At 44.6% G+C, this 14525-nt stretch overlaps 2 protein-coding genes across 3 annotated transcripts in view; both read left to right on the top strand.

The window, feature by feature from the left end:
- Positions 1-13142, top strand: part of galnt9 (polypeptide N-acetylgalactosaminyltransferase 9) — a 64600-nt gene extending 51458 nt beyond the window's left edge. Inside the window, exons 7-9 of the mRNA XM_060054140.1 lie at positions 7091-7276; positions 9786-9923; positions 13008-13142. Coding sequence (XP_059910123.1) covers positions 7091-7276; positions 9786-9923; positions 13008-13127 — 444 coding nt within the window. The 3' untranslated portion in view covers positions 13128-13142. The remainder of the gene's footprint in view (positions 1-7090; positions 7277-9785; positions 9924-13007) is intronic.
- On the top strand, positions 9930-13001 carry LOC132459534 (LIM domain-containing protein A-like). 2 transcript variants are annotated; one of them, XM_060054143.1, is made up of 3 exons: positions 9930-10469; positions 10517-12004; positions 12035-13001. In XM_060054143.1, exons 2-3 carry the CDS (start codon positions 10973-10975, stop codon positions 12101-12103), a joined length of 1101 nt encoding a protein of 366 aa, XP_059910126.1. In that variant the 5' UTR covers positions 9930-10469; positions 10517-10972; the 3' UTR covers positions 12104-13001. The 2 variants fall into 2 exon arrangements, with proteins under 2 accessions (XP_059910126.1, XP_059910125.1); XM_060054142.1 differs by having other exon boundaries at positions 10517-13001.
- Positions 13143-14525: the final 1383 nt, after the last annotated feature.

Genomic DNA, 14525 nt, shown 5'->3' with positions numbered 1-14525 from the left:
CTCTTTTTTTGTGTGATTGCCTGTGTGTGTGTGTGTGTGTGTGTGTGTGTGTGTGTGTGTGTGTGTGTGTGTGTGTGTGTGTGTGTGTGTGTGTGTGTGTGTGTGTGTGTGTGTGTGTGTGTGTGTGTTGTGTTCGTATGTGTCTTTGACCATGTGTGCCTGTGTGTGTGCGTGTGCGTGTGTGTTTGTGCATGTGTGTTTGTTTGTCTCTGTGCGTGTGTGCCTGTGTGTGCCTTTGTGCGTGCGTGTGTATGTGTGTGTGTTTGTGCGTGTGGGTGTTTGTGTGCCTGTGTGTATGTGTGTTGGGGATCACTGGGGATCACTTTGCACGAGGCATACCACAGGGCTTGAGGGAGCATATAGTATGAATAAAGGCCTGTGTGCGTGTGTGTGTTGGTCTGTACCAGGTATTAAAGAGATATAACCTTCTTGGTTTAAATCCCAATGTCCATACTCTATGGTTCTAATGAAGGTTCTTGCCAGCTCCTTCAATGCCCTTTGAATCTTGAATCCCTTTAAATCGTTGAAAGCGTCAATAGCAATAAATTACAATATTATATAATATATAATCAACTTTCAACACTCGTTACCAGTTTGCATTCCTCTGCCTGAGTCATCCATAATGCATGACCGAGTGGCCAGATGAACTAAACCTGATCCTGCTCAATCTGCTCAAAACGCTCCAGCCATTGCCTAGATATATTCAGAAGTCCGGTTGCTATATCTCTGCTGCAGGATCATTTTTCTGCAGCCGTCAGTCAGATCAAGCGGGGCTCCTTCCTCCTTCCCGCCGGATGAATAAGAATATAAAGGACGCTGTTGTGACCTCCAGCCGCACTCGTCGTCTCACTCTGGCGCCCAGACTGCTTGCGTCCGTCCTCACGCTCACACGTCTTATCGACAGCCTGGACCGTGATGGGAGCAGAGAAGGCTCACTAAGAGACAGTCATGTCTACTTCAGCGCCGAGTGTGCAGAGTGGCACCCAGGACATGGGAGTGTAAATTGCGTCATTTTCGTTCCAAGATTGTCCTTTTTTGTGTTGGGTGGTTTCCAAAGAACAGGGCTTGGATAGTGAGCATCCATATAAGATGGTGGAGAGGTGATACCGTGAATAGCTGTTGGCATCGTGAGATCTACTTTTCTTTGCAAACATGTCATTTGAAAACGTGTCTTGACTGCAGGAAACAAAGAACGGAACGCTGTGTTCTGTTTCGGTTGAACGGGATGACTACACACTTAATGTGTGCAGCACACGTCTTTGCTGTAGAGGGAAACGCAATGAGGCACCGTGATTTCCCATAAATTACAGGTTGAAGAAAAATAACAGCTATCTTCAAATTTTTTGATCCATCTTTCATCTCATCAGCAGAATGCCATGTCCGGTGAACCAAGCTCAGATCAGAAAAACCTTACAGGGTTGTGTCTCGCGATGACAGTGGCAGCACTCAAGCATCAACCACCACAGGAACACCCAAATAATTATCGATGATGCAATGATAATTGTATGATGAAGACGACTTCAGCTCAGGCTCATCAACCCAACTATCCCATGTTCAGAAGCACTCACATTCACAGCTCTTTCTCTGCCTGTATATTGATTATATTGTGTAATGGTGCTTATGAAATCATGTTTACCACTGCTGATGGCCTTTTATGCTTTTAATGGCTGATGTGCCCCGGAGCCCTGCAGTGCTTTCGGTCCAAATGGACCGGCACCAATTAACTAACACTATGTACAGTGGTGATTAAATTAAATTAGCGATTCCATTACCACTACATCAAAGTAAACGCTCTCCATTAAGTCATAATGTTAATGAGGGGGCCGGCATTTTTTATTTTGTATTATTCAATGTAAATGTCGGACAGACTTTAATTATGTAGACTCTAGTGGGCAGCGTGTTGAAACAGAGTTCACCGAGGCCAGCTGAGTGCTATATGGTCTCCAGGCTTACGCCATAATATTTATTTGAATCTGTCATCTGTAAATACACAGAGTACTAAAGTCTTGTAATCTTGTACTACTTCAACATTTTTGCATTAGGTAAAAAATTTATCAAATGCGATATCATTCAACAACACCAAGGCTCATAAAAAGTAGGTGATAATCTTTTGGGAATTGGTGATCAATAAGGTGGTTTCAAGGGTCTATCAAGAGGTAAGATTGTGCATCAAAGCCCCACAGATGCAGGCGGGGGAGTAGTGGTTCAATCCGAAGATATCCTTGAACACGACACGCATGAATGTATCGGCAGCCTGCTGCTTCCAGCAACCTGTGTGCCTGCTGCTTCACCAGGAATGGGTCTCTCTCTCTCTCTCTCTTCCTCTCTCTCTCTCTCTCTCTCTCTCTCTCTCTCTCTCTCACACTCTCTCTGTCTCTCTCTCTCTCTGTCTCCATATCTCTCACAAGCTATCCCTCGCTCTCTCCATATCTTTAGCCTGTTCTCTCCGTCTTTTCCTATTTTTCTCTATCTCTCGATCCATATCTATTTCTCTCCATCTCTCTCTCGCGCCTATGTATCGTTCTATCTCTCTCCCTCTCTTTCTCCTTCTCTTTCTCCATATCTTTCATCCGCCCCCTCTCCAACTATCCGTATCTCTTACTCGTTCTCACCAGCTGTGTGTCTCTCTCTCTGTCTGTCTCTCTCTCTGTCGGTTCGTCTGTGTGTCTCTCTCACTCTCTTTTTATCCATATCTCTCTCTATCCATATATTCACTCTATGTCTCTCTCTCTCTCTTTCTCCATGTGCTGTGCTGCTGGCTGTTTATAGGACAGTTAGTTGTATCTAATATCCCTCCTAAATCTCTGTGTGAATTGCTGAGGGCCTGAGCAGTCTGTTGCATCCGTGGAAAGCTTGTTTGATGTAAACCCATGCAAGATGTTTTATAAAATATCCATGAACCTATATACCGGAAATATACTCGACCACATATATTGACGCTCAATATTTTGAACGATACTGATGCATATACATGTCCTATCAAATAAATAGAAGTAGCATAGTGGTTTATAGATAGTGTCACCTACTTTGCAGCGGTTTGCTGTGTGATCAGGGTTTAATATGCGAGGTGCATCAGCTCACATATCATTTAACCTCTGTATTCAAAGAGTGTGAACAGATCCACTTGCTGCTTATTCAAATCCATCAGTGTTTGTTGTAGGTTGTAATTTCTCTGGTTGTTGCACGGGTCGCCTGCGGTTAACTACCTTTCCAGAAAACAGATTGTTTATTTTCATTTTAGCGCAATTGCGATCTGATTATTACATGTTTTGTCACGATTTTCCCGAAGAATCAAAATCATTAGAAATTGTACAGATGGAACACAAAATTTTGATTTGAATGGGCAAAATTACCTTGAGATAGGATTCTGATCAATTCATCCCCTACGTGTATAAATAGCGCTGATGAGACAGTTGATTATAAAGGGGAGATTTTTCTGAGTTGAGCCTTGCTAACTGCCATAGTAATTGCAATGCATTGTGGGAGATCAGGGCAAGAGCTCGATCCCAATCGCATGTGAGATTCTTTGTTGAAAGAAAATGACTACAAGAGGAGAAAGGAAGAAAGGAAATCACATCAATCAGTTTATAATTGCTACGCTGATTTATTATTCAATGTCTTTGGATCATGTATTGGCCACAACATGTGCAGACGTTTTATTAAATTGATGGACAAGTGCTCACAGGGAATATCATTTAAAATTAAAAAGTATTGCGACCAATTGACCTGAACCATTTCAAACCCTGATCTTCATCTAATTAAAACATGTCAAAATACTCTCCACTAATGTTATCTAGCCGACACAACTTTGGCCCACTAATGATTGCCTGGTATCAAGTGTTAAACATAAAAAAGCAACATAAAACACCGGGTTATAAAGCTATCTGTTGCTATGTGCTAGCTACCCGACTGTAGGATATGGTGTACTGAAAATAATAATGTCCTTTAATTAGTTATTAATGCCGGTGGGAAGGCTCCTGAATTACAAATATCAACACATTTAATGAACAAAGTTTGTCCTCCAAATACCTGCGTCGTTGTGTGTGTGTGTGTGTGTGTGTGTGTGTGTGTGTGTGTGTGTGTGTGTGTGTGTGTGTGTGTGTGTGTGTGTGTGTGTGTGTGTGTGTGTGTGTATTTGCATGTAAGTGTGTGTAGATGTGTGATACATAATGCACGAAAGCACACAACACAGCTCAAGCTATTGATTTTGAACACCTGGCTAACAAACCCAGAGCAGCACACTGTTAAATTGAGCTCAGCACCGTGGCCCACTAGATTTAGCAAGCGCTTAGGCTTTAGCATTAGGCTTGTACCTGCCAGTCCGGACACACACACACACACACACACTCACACTCACACTCACACTCACACTCACACATACACAGACACACACAGACAGACAGACAGACACACACACACACACACACACACACACACACACCTCTCTTATGGTTCTAATGGATTGTCTTCGGCCGCCGGTCCACCATGGATCAACAGTACTGAGGAGGGTCCAGTCGGGCCAATCGATTTGGGCGATCGAGGTTAGGGGAGCACAGGAGAGCGGCTCCACACACACTTTAATTAGTCTCAAAACATGCACACACACACCGGAGTAAACACACACACACACACACACACACACACACAAATCTATGCATACACACATACCTAAGATGTACGTCATTGATTCCAGATACACACGACAGACACAAACGCCGTTAATAGAGAGAGATTTTAGGTGACACAGGAATTATGAAAATGGAAAGGACTTGGTAAATATAAAAGTATTTGATATTGACATCAGAAATATTTGATGTTGTCTCATTTCCATAAGCACTGTGTGCTTGGCCATATGGTTCCAGGCTCACTGATTGGATGGCGTGGCTCCATGTGCATTGCCTGCATGGGGCCTGTCAGTTTCCCTGTTGATTTGGTTCTGATTTGATGACGGCGATGCCATCTTGATTAGCTACAGTGTGTTGGGTAAATGGTGTGCACCCACACCAGATTGCTGAGGATGTTGATGAACTCAATTTATACGGCACTTTTAAAAAGTCATTTTACGAAGTGCTTCGTTTTACTTCTACCAGTGGTTAGGCTGTGAGTTAATTAACGCAATGCATCATCAACCAGCCTTAATTTAAACATGCAGGTTATAAATGCCTGCATGAATATTGATTACATTTTAAATTACTTTATTGAAAATGTATCCCAAGGTTATAGAGCATATTGTCCAATCATCTGGTTATTACAAGGCCTAGTTTATCACCGGCATCAAGTTAACTTCTTACAGTGAGCTCCCATCCCTCTACCCACTGAGGTCCTCAAAGTCAACGGTTGCGATCCCTCCCTCGCTAGCAGGTAGAAAGCTGATAACTCAAAGAGCAGAGCAGAGCAGCAGCGTCTTCCCCTTCCCCTACTGACTGTATTATCCCTGACTTAATTATGTATCTGGGGTTTTCACTCTTTATTCCTCCTTTATGCGCTCACTGTGGCGCCAGCTGAGGCGAGAGTCCTCTTCCGACACGGCGCGCGGGATCTGTTTCCAGGTTCAGGGAAGTGTTAATAAACTGGAACGTCTGTTGTAAACGATGCGATGATTGTCATTAAGAGACAGGGGGGCTCGGCGGGTGTAGTTCTGGAGGACTTTGAGCGCCGCCATATGCCACCCTATTATGAGACTGCTGTTCTCACCTCGCACTCACATAAGGCTCAACTTCCTGCATCAACGACGTATGCATCCATTTTTTTGCTTGCGGTATTATTTTTCCGATGACCTCGATGTATTTCACGCAGACCTTTTCTTTTTTTTTTTTCTCGTTGCGTTCTGAGAACCACAGTGCTGCACACCATATGGCCCCCTGTCACTTCCTCTTGCTCCCTTCTTTCCCTTTCTCCTCCCCCTCACAGTTATGCTTCCTCAGCATGTTTTCTCTTCTGTCGCTTTGCGCGCGACTGGTACGTCTATAGAGATGGTCAGGTGTTTTTCCAGGAGGGCGTAGGAGCTGCCTATTACACTTTGCTTTCACATGGCTGGTGTATGGTCATTGATCACATGCAATTTTTGTAGAGCAATATACATTGTATGGTAACTAATTCGTTAATTTTGTTACCGTACCATAGTTAGTTACCATGTAGTGATAATTCTAATCTTTATATGGCAACCCGCTATCATTGTATGTATCATACTATCGTTGGTCAGGCGTTACGTTGATTTAGTGAGTTTTATATAGCTGTATATTTTTTATATACTTGGTCGTTATGATGCAGGTATTGGTGTTCAGCAGTCCGGGTTTTGTGGTCGTTTTTCGCTCTTCAGTCGCGTTTATGGTGGCTGCCTTGTGGAGTCCATTAATTTTCTACCATTTCCCCTCTGTTCAGCAGAAAATAATGATGCATAGCATCTAATTGGTGAGTCAGAAATGAACACGTCCCTATGTAGAGATAAAACAAGGGGGCGGATCCTAAACGGTAAAATCTTGACAAGGCCAAATTTCCCCTGACAGTAAAGAAGCGTGCCAGAGGTTTCTTTTCATTGACTGTCTCGGCGTTGCCCTGTGGACTCGACTCTCTCGCTGGAAGAATATTATCTATCCTTTGTTTCCAAAGTCGCTATTAGTTTGACGATCCGAATCTTCGCTAGACAAAAAGTATTGAAGGAAGCTAGACATTGAGGCTGATTATCCATGGCAATACCGCACATTTAGTGTACAGAGACACTTTCCTGTACAAAAACTGAAGTGACTGCGTTTACCAAACTGAAAAATGGAATGCAGTTTAAAAACATGAATGATTGCATCTGCCATGAAAATGTCATAAAAAATATTCTGACCCTCTTGTTTTTTTGACAAAGCAGCAACCGAGAAATAACCAGAAAACAGCTGATAACATGAAATCTGTATTTACACTGCAACATTTTGCAGTGAATCTGACCTCCCAGTAAATAAAGCACCTCAACCATCACTGCGCAAATCAATGTTTAGCTAAAAATCTCAGGCATGCATAACTGACACATATGGTCAAACTCCTGCGTAGGAGCTCTCTTTAATCACCCCATCTCATGGCACTGTTACATCTTGTGTGTGTTTAGGTGTGGCAGTGTGGCGGCAGCATGGAGGTGCTGCCTTGCTCAAGAGTGGCCCACATCGAACGCACCAAGAAGCCATACAACAACGACATCGATTACTATGCCAAGCGCAACGCCCTGCGCGCTGCCGAGGTCTGGATGGATGAGTACAAATCCCATGTGTACATGGCCTGGAACATTCCCATGAACGTGAGTTATATATTTTTTTTTTATTTTAAGCTGCATTCATTGTTGTCCCACCACTAGGGAGCAGACATTTATAGTTTTCCCCAAACAACCTTAACTTGCTGCTTCCCCTCAAACAAAACAAACTCCCACACTGAATAACGGGGAATTCACTAGGTCCTCAGTACATCCACAGCCTCAGGTGAACGTACACTCTTATTGGTTGTGCTCTTGAAAAGTTTAACACCTTTAAATCTTCCCAATGACTTAGAAAATAACTTGTAAAGGACTTTCTTCTACTTCTTCTTCTTCTTCTGAGCTCTTGTCAATAAACAGTCGAGAGGATACTGAATCGTAGAGCTTGTACACTGTGGTGGTTTGAAAACCAGAGCTTGTAAAAGTGTTTCTAAGACCATGGACTCTTGTTCTCCCAGATCCCTTGTTTTTGTAGTACTTCACCCCCGTTCGAACTTGCTCATTCAAACGATCACTGCAGTCCTCCAGAGACAATAGTAGATCGAAATTCAGAATTCACATTTCAACCCCCTTAATCTACCTTCTCACTGCTGGGGTGCAGAGTGTGTAAGACAGGCTTCATTCCCTTAGAGGTGGGGTCTCGCCCCGAACAGAACGGGGAGTTACGGCAGCAGTCGATGTGAGACGCCCTACAGTTCATCATAGTCAACTCTGACACCATTCGAGCACTCCTATTTGCATTCAAGTTCTTACGAGATGGAAAGGCTAAAGAATAAGCTGCTACATTTCCTAATGAATGCCGGCTAACTTATTGCCTTGTAAACTATGCTAAACGGCGTGATTGGACACGCGTCTGATTGTGGTAGCACACAGGACACAATGGGACTGTGTGCTAGGCGAACAAAGGCATCAAAACAGGATGCTTTAACCGTAGCCAAGCTAATAGCGTTGGTGGCCTTGGGTGAGGAATGGTGGCCATTAAACCGCAAACAATAGGTCCATGTGGCAAAAATCATCTGAGAATACCTTAACTGTCTTAGTGTGCCGATCCATTTGTGAAAAATTTGCTAATCGGGTCACATCCTCTATCCGATGTAATTACCCACACAGTTCCACAGCACACCGCCATTACCCAGGTCGTCCCATAGAGAGGACTGATGCGGTATACATGACGAACACCCGACGCTGCAGCTGTACAAAATCGAATACACCTCCCACACACACACACACACACACACACACACACACACACACACACACACACACACACACACACACACACACACACACACACTCGAGGATGCATGCCCACACACACAAATACACACAGATATGCACACGTGCACATACACACGCGCGCACATACACACACGCGCACACACACACACACACATGCACACACAAACTCAATTATTCACACACACAAAAACACAAGGATGCACGCACCCACACACACACACAAGATATACACACGTGCACATACACACGCACACATACACACGCACGCACACACACACACACACACACACACACACACACACACACACACACACACACACACACACACACACACACACACACACACACACACACACACACACACACACACAGATATACAGATACAGATATACATGCACACACACACACACACACACACACACACACACAGATATACAGATACAGATATACATGCAGAAACACACAGCCACACAGAGACACACATGCAGACTCACACCAACACACACTCACACACACACAAACACCCCAGCACTTACATACACACTTATCTTATTGGCCAAAGGTTCCTCTGAGAAAACAATTACTTGAGCCTTGTGGGGGGTTGGGGGGGCCTTTATGAGCCTCTGATACCGCAAATGTTAAATCCTGCCATCCCACCCCTTCTCTGTGGAGGCAGCTCACGGAAGCGCAGGCTAGCGTTTACACCTTGCCAGATGTTGCAAAGGGAGCCAGCAGCTGGTTGCAAGAGACCAACAGAGCAAAGAACGTAATGGAAATAATCTGCTTTCAAATCAGCCCTGATTCTGTGTGTTTATGAGTGTGTGTGTGTGTGTGTGTGTGTGTGTGTGTGTGTGTGTGTGTGTGTGTGTGTGTGTGTGTGTGTGTGTGTGTGTGTGTGTGTGTGTGTGTGTGTGTGTGTGTGTGTGTGTGTGTGTGTCTCTGTGTTTCGTTATTTCTTTAGCCTTGATGTTTAAATAATTAAGTTGCTTAGTGTACAATCTGTCCAATACTGCAGGTATAATCAGTTTTTTACAGATACTTTCCTCAGGTATGGGTGTAGAAGACCAACGCACAAGAACTTATGAATATTAGTAATTAATATCATGAATATGAAGATGTACAATAGCCCTAGAACGTTTGCATTAGGTTTTATTCTATTATATCTCGCAGGCTTGTATCATGCTTTCATTTATTCATCCCTTCAGGCTCCCTCATTTTCCTAATCCAACAGCTCGGCAAAAACAGGTCACCACGGTTACTTAAGTAAAGTCCCCGGTGGCCATTTTAGGAGTTTCTTCCCTCCCCGCTGTGCCTCCAGAACCCTGGGGTAGACTTCGGGGATGTGTCTGAGCGGGTGGACCTGAGGAAGCGGCTGCAGTGTCGCAGCTTCCGTTGGTACCTGGAGCACGTCTACCCCGAGATGCGCATCTACAACAACACCATCACCTATGGCGAGGTGAGGGAATTATTCTGTCTGTTTTTCTTAGTTTCCCCTCTTACTTTCGTTTTGTTTTTTATGTTTGTTCATCCATTTATTCATTTTCTTTTTAAGTATACTTTTTCTGTTATTTACTATCGCCCTTTATTTATTTCCCTTCACTTGTCTTCACGTATTTTCATTCTTTCTTTCTATTCCTTTTTTCGTCTTTCTTTCTGTGGTGACGGTATTCCAAATATGCTCCAAGTTATGCAAATTCATGATTGCTTGCTGGCTGATTATGTTTTAAAGAAGCTATGCGTTGCGGGAGAAGGTAAACAGGGATAATTTGATTTCACGGATGATATAAAAAGGATGTCCTTATCGAGAAGAGCTTATTAATTCATGAGCACCGTATTATCCAATTATTCTGCCACCATCTTTGCACTCCTACAAGCAGGGAACCCTTCAATGTAATTCCAGAGGAAAATACAGTTTAGAATACACTCTATGAAAAGTTATTTTGACAGAAATTAGTTTCTGGACAATTTCAATGTGATTTGTCGAAATGTGGAGAGTGGGATGGTCTCTGTGGCAGCATTAGCATTAGCATTTAGCAATAGCAACGAAAGGCTTTCCCATTGCCATTGCGATTGGGCAAAAGCACCACCCCACAAACACATTTGATGCGGTTTCCTTTGGTGATGAGTCTGAAACACTTAATCGCTTCATCGCGTGGAAGACGCCATTGTTAGGGCTCGTTTGTGCTTGCGTTGTGTCGGGGGAGAAGGGCGGGGTGGGGGGGGGCTATGGGCACAGATTATGACAGGGTGGGGGAATTCAGCAAACACACAGCAGGGGCACATTTGGAGGTGCGCAGAAATGCACCGTCTCTCCCCAGATACACCCCCCCCCAACCCACTCACCAAGGTATTGATTTACACAACAAAGAGGCTAGGAAGGGAATCGATACGCTCTCCAAGTGCATTGTGGGTATATATAAAAATTAACCTTTAGATTCATCAACACTGTAAGATTTCAAACACTGCCCCCCCCCCCCCCCCCCCCCACCTTCACTTGAAACCTGCATGCACATTCATCCAACAGTTCCTCCTCTCATTTCACACACACACACACACACACACACACACACACACACACACACACACACACACACACACATCTTCAACAACATATGCATACTGAAAACAACACCAACACACACACACACACAAACAATCCACATTTATCCCACACATCACGTACACACACAAATGCAAGACACAACAAACACACACACACACACACACACACACACACGCACACGCACACAAACAGGCACACACACACACACATGCATAAACAAAAACAACACACGCACACAAAATAATCCACATTTATCCCACACATCATACACACACACACACACACACACAAACACACATGCACACAAATGCAACACACCCACACACACATGTCCCACACAAACATATGCATACACAATAACATCACACAGACACAAAGTAATCCACATTTATCCCACACATCACACACACACAAATACAACACACAACCCACACACACATACAACCGTGCATGAAAGCCACGTCCCTTCCTCCGGCAAAGGCTTCTCTAACGGATTCCCTGGGAGTGGGCGACACCTCCGTCTCCAGACTGCGCTGCAGGAATCACACGTTGTCATGGTCGCCGCCGCCGACGCGTGGCCAATCTGTCACCGCCTCTCTGAGCGGCCAATCGGAAACGTGTCTGCGCCAACCGCGACACGACAGATTTGTCACAACCTGGAAGTTTGGAAATCACACACACACACATCCCCAAACACACAAACACACAACTTCACATGTATCTGTGCACACACACACAAACACACTACCTCACACGCATCTGCATGCACACACACACAAACACACACACACACACACACACACACACACACGCACACACACACACACACAAGCAAATACGTACACACACACACAAACACATACACACACACTGACATGCACAAACACACAAACACACACACACACACACACACACACACACACACACACACAGGCCCATCATCTCCACGCTGGGCCGTCCCAGGCAATGAGGAGGTGAAGAGAGAGAGAGAGAGAGAGAGAGAGAGAGAGAGAGAGAGCGAGAGAGAGAGAGAGAGAGACAGACAGGCAGGCAGGCGCTGCTCTGCCTGCTGATCTCAGTTTGTTTAGCGATTACGGGTTTAAGATGTGAGAGGTGCGATATGAGACAGCGGCGCGTGGCTTGTGAGACGCATCTCCCCATGCGGCGACGGAGGCAGACAACAGACATGAAGGGACTGAATGTTACTTTTTGTGTGTGTGTGTGTATTTGTGTTTGGCTCTGTGTGTGTCTGTGTGTGTGTGTGTGTTGGTTCAGCATAAGGGCACAGGTATAAGGAAACAGAGCAGCCCTGAATAAACAAACACGGACAATTGATTTGCTTTCAGCTTCAATTCTGATCCCGATGTAACCAAAGGAAGAGTCAGCAGTGAGCTCATCTACGGGAAATACCCTTTGTTCAAGTTGAGCATCTCCAAGGGGAAGGATGGGTTAGTAGTGGCTGGTCAGTCCAACGGTACCGGGTTCAAGATCCGACCTGCGTGTAAATGACCTGTATCTGAATTCACGGTGCCCCACTTTTGATACAATTAAATTAAATTAAATAGTAAGAGTGGCCACATCAACCTATAAGATGTCATGCCCATCATTGCGCTAAATTGCACTAATTTGCCATACTTTTGCACTAATACTCAAGACAAACCTTAAGCAGTGTTTCAACTGTTCGCTGATCACCTCAGAAGTCATTCTGTTGCGTTACCATCCTAACCCTGTTCCCTGGGAAACGATAAACGATAGAGCGACTATTTCGACATGTTGTCCAAATGCACAGTGGGATTCAAACCCAAAACCTTTTTGACTCTGGGAGTCAAAGCACCTTGAGCCTTGACTATCCTGCCCCTCTGTGGCTGGTGGCTGGTCCGGTGGCACAACCGGTGCCCCGACGCTGTACTCAGAAGTGCCCGGGGCCGCTGACCTGGCTGGATGGATAAAGTATAAATGCTCATGGGTTTGTTGCAGGTGCGGAACAGCAAGGCCAGTGGGTACTGCCTGGACCAGGGCTCCGAGGACGACGACCGCGCCATCCTCTACCCCTGCCATGGCATGTCCTCCCAGGTGAGGCCCTTCCTCTACACCTGATGATGGGTTACTCCCACAGAACAACGAGCAGCACTCACTCCACATCCAGGCTTCCCCAACACTGCAAACAGGTCTCAGTGCAACACAGGTATAGACAGTAAAGTCATGTAGGTAGAATATGGTAAAGAATGTGTGGTACACATATCCTCGAGTATCCTAAGAGTGCAGAATGCTTTACTCATCGTAATAATTGGCTTTCTTACCGTCTTTACCCCTTTCTTACTGCTTGTTGTTATTTTTACCTCAATTTTTGATTGGAGTCGAGGCTGTCAAAGTACAGCGTCGGCTCTCTGGATGCACAAAGCCGCCGTTGTGATCGGAGAGGGATTGATCATGTGTATTGATCAGGACTCAGCCTACTCCCTTACCTCTGGCAAAAAAGTCCTTCAGACTCCTAATCCTCAACACACAGAAGACCATCTGGGTGCCTCTTCACCCAGATAGCTCCCAGCTTGAGCAACTGACAGTTATTTAGCCTGGGGTTAACAGCTGGCGGTGGGAATGCTCAGTGTTAGTGTTAATAACGCTGTAATTATCTGGCACTCTCTCCAGCGAGTCCTACTCTCTCCCTGAGTCCTTGAGATACTTAAAAGTGTACTTTCACTGCTATGTTTCCCTTTACATTGTTATGTATTCAAAATGATAGTCATTACCGGGACTAAGTAGTCTTGATTTATACAGTATTTAATGGTAAATATTGCACTAAACTAAGAGCCAGGATGAAAAAGATAGTATCGTTATTAATTTATTTAGACTAGTGGTGGACTGGATGTGAGAGCTGGTGGTCTCCCTCCATCTCTTTCCTGCAGTTTGGGCCAGTGACCTTACACACCGTATCCATTAGCTTCCTGTTCCCCTTTGTGTCCCATTGACCTTCCCAAGATGGTGGGGGGGTCTCAAATCTGACGTTAAGTTGGCAAACGATGAAGCGCTTGGATTGTTAATCGTGTTAGATAGTACGGACACGAGAAGTGGAGTGCTGAAACCAAAGACTTCCCCAAGGGTGGTGGATGTCTGGAATGGATTTCAAGATTGTGCACGCTCATCAGAAAATCTAGCAAAAACTGAACATTTAGCATTGTCCTAAAAAATAGAAAAACAACCAAATCCAGGTGATGACCTTGACGTTGCTTTGACAGAGGATGTCGGTTTCTGTTGTGGATGATGGCCTCCTTCTTGGTGGCACTCATTTACTTTATGCAAGGAAAGCAAAACTAAATGCCAAATAATACACAAATGATGCAAATGTAATTTATGACGAATTCTCTGTCTCCACCTTCTCATATTCATTTCCCCCCCTTCTATTCTCTGCATATCTTCTCACTCCTTTTATCTCTCCTTTTATCTATCCTTTTCTTCTCTCTCTCTCTCTCTCTCTCTCTCTCTCTCTCTCTCTCT

This window comes from Gadus macrocephalus, chromosome 6, assembly GCF_031168955.1.
Source record: "Gadus macrocephalus chromosome 6, ASM3116895v1".
Taxonomy (NCBI): Eukaryota; Metazoa; Chordata; class Actinopteri; order Gadiformes; family Gadidae; genus Gadus; species Gadus macrocephalus.
Note: the sequence above shows the minus strand (reverse complement) of the source record. Positions and strands in the feature narration are given on the sequence as shown.

What these genes read in the sequence shown, in the direction of transcription:
- LOC132459534 (XM_060054142.1), top strand. Translation starts at nt 10,973, where the DNA reads ATGCACATTCATCCAACAGTTCCTCCTCTCATTTCACACACACACACA.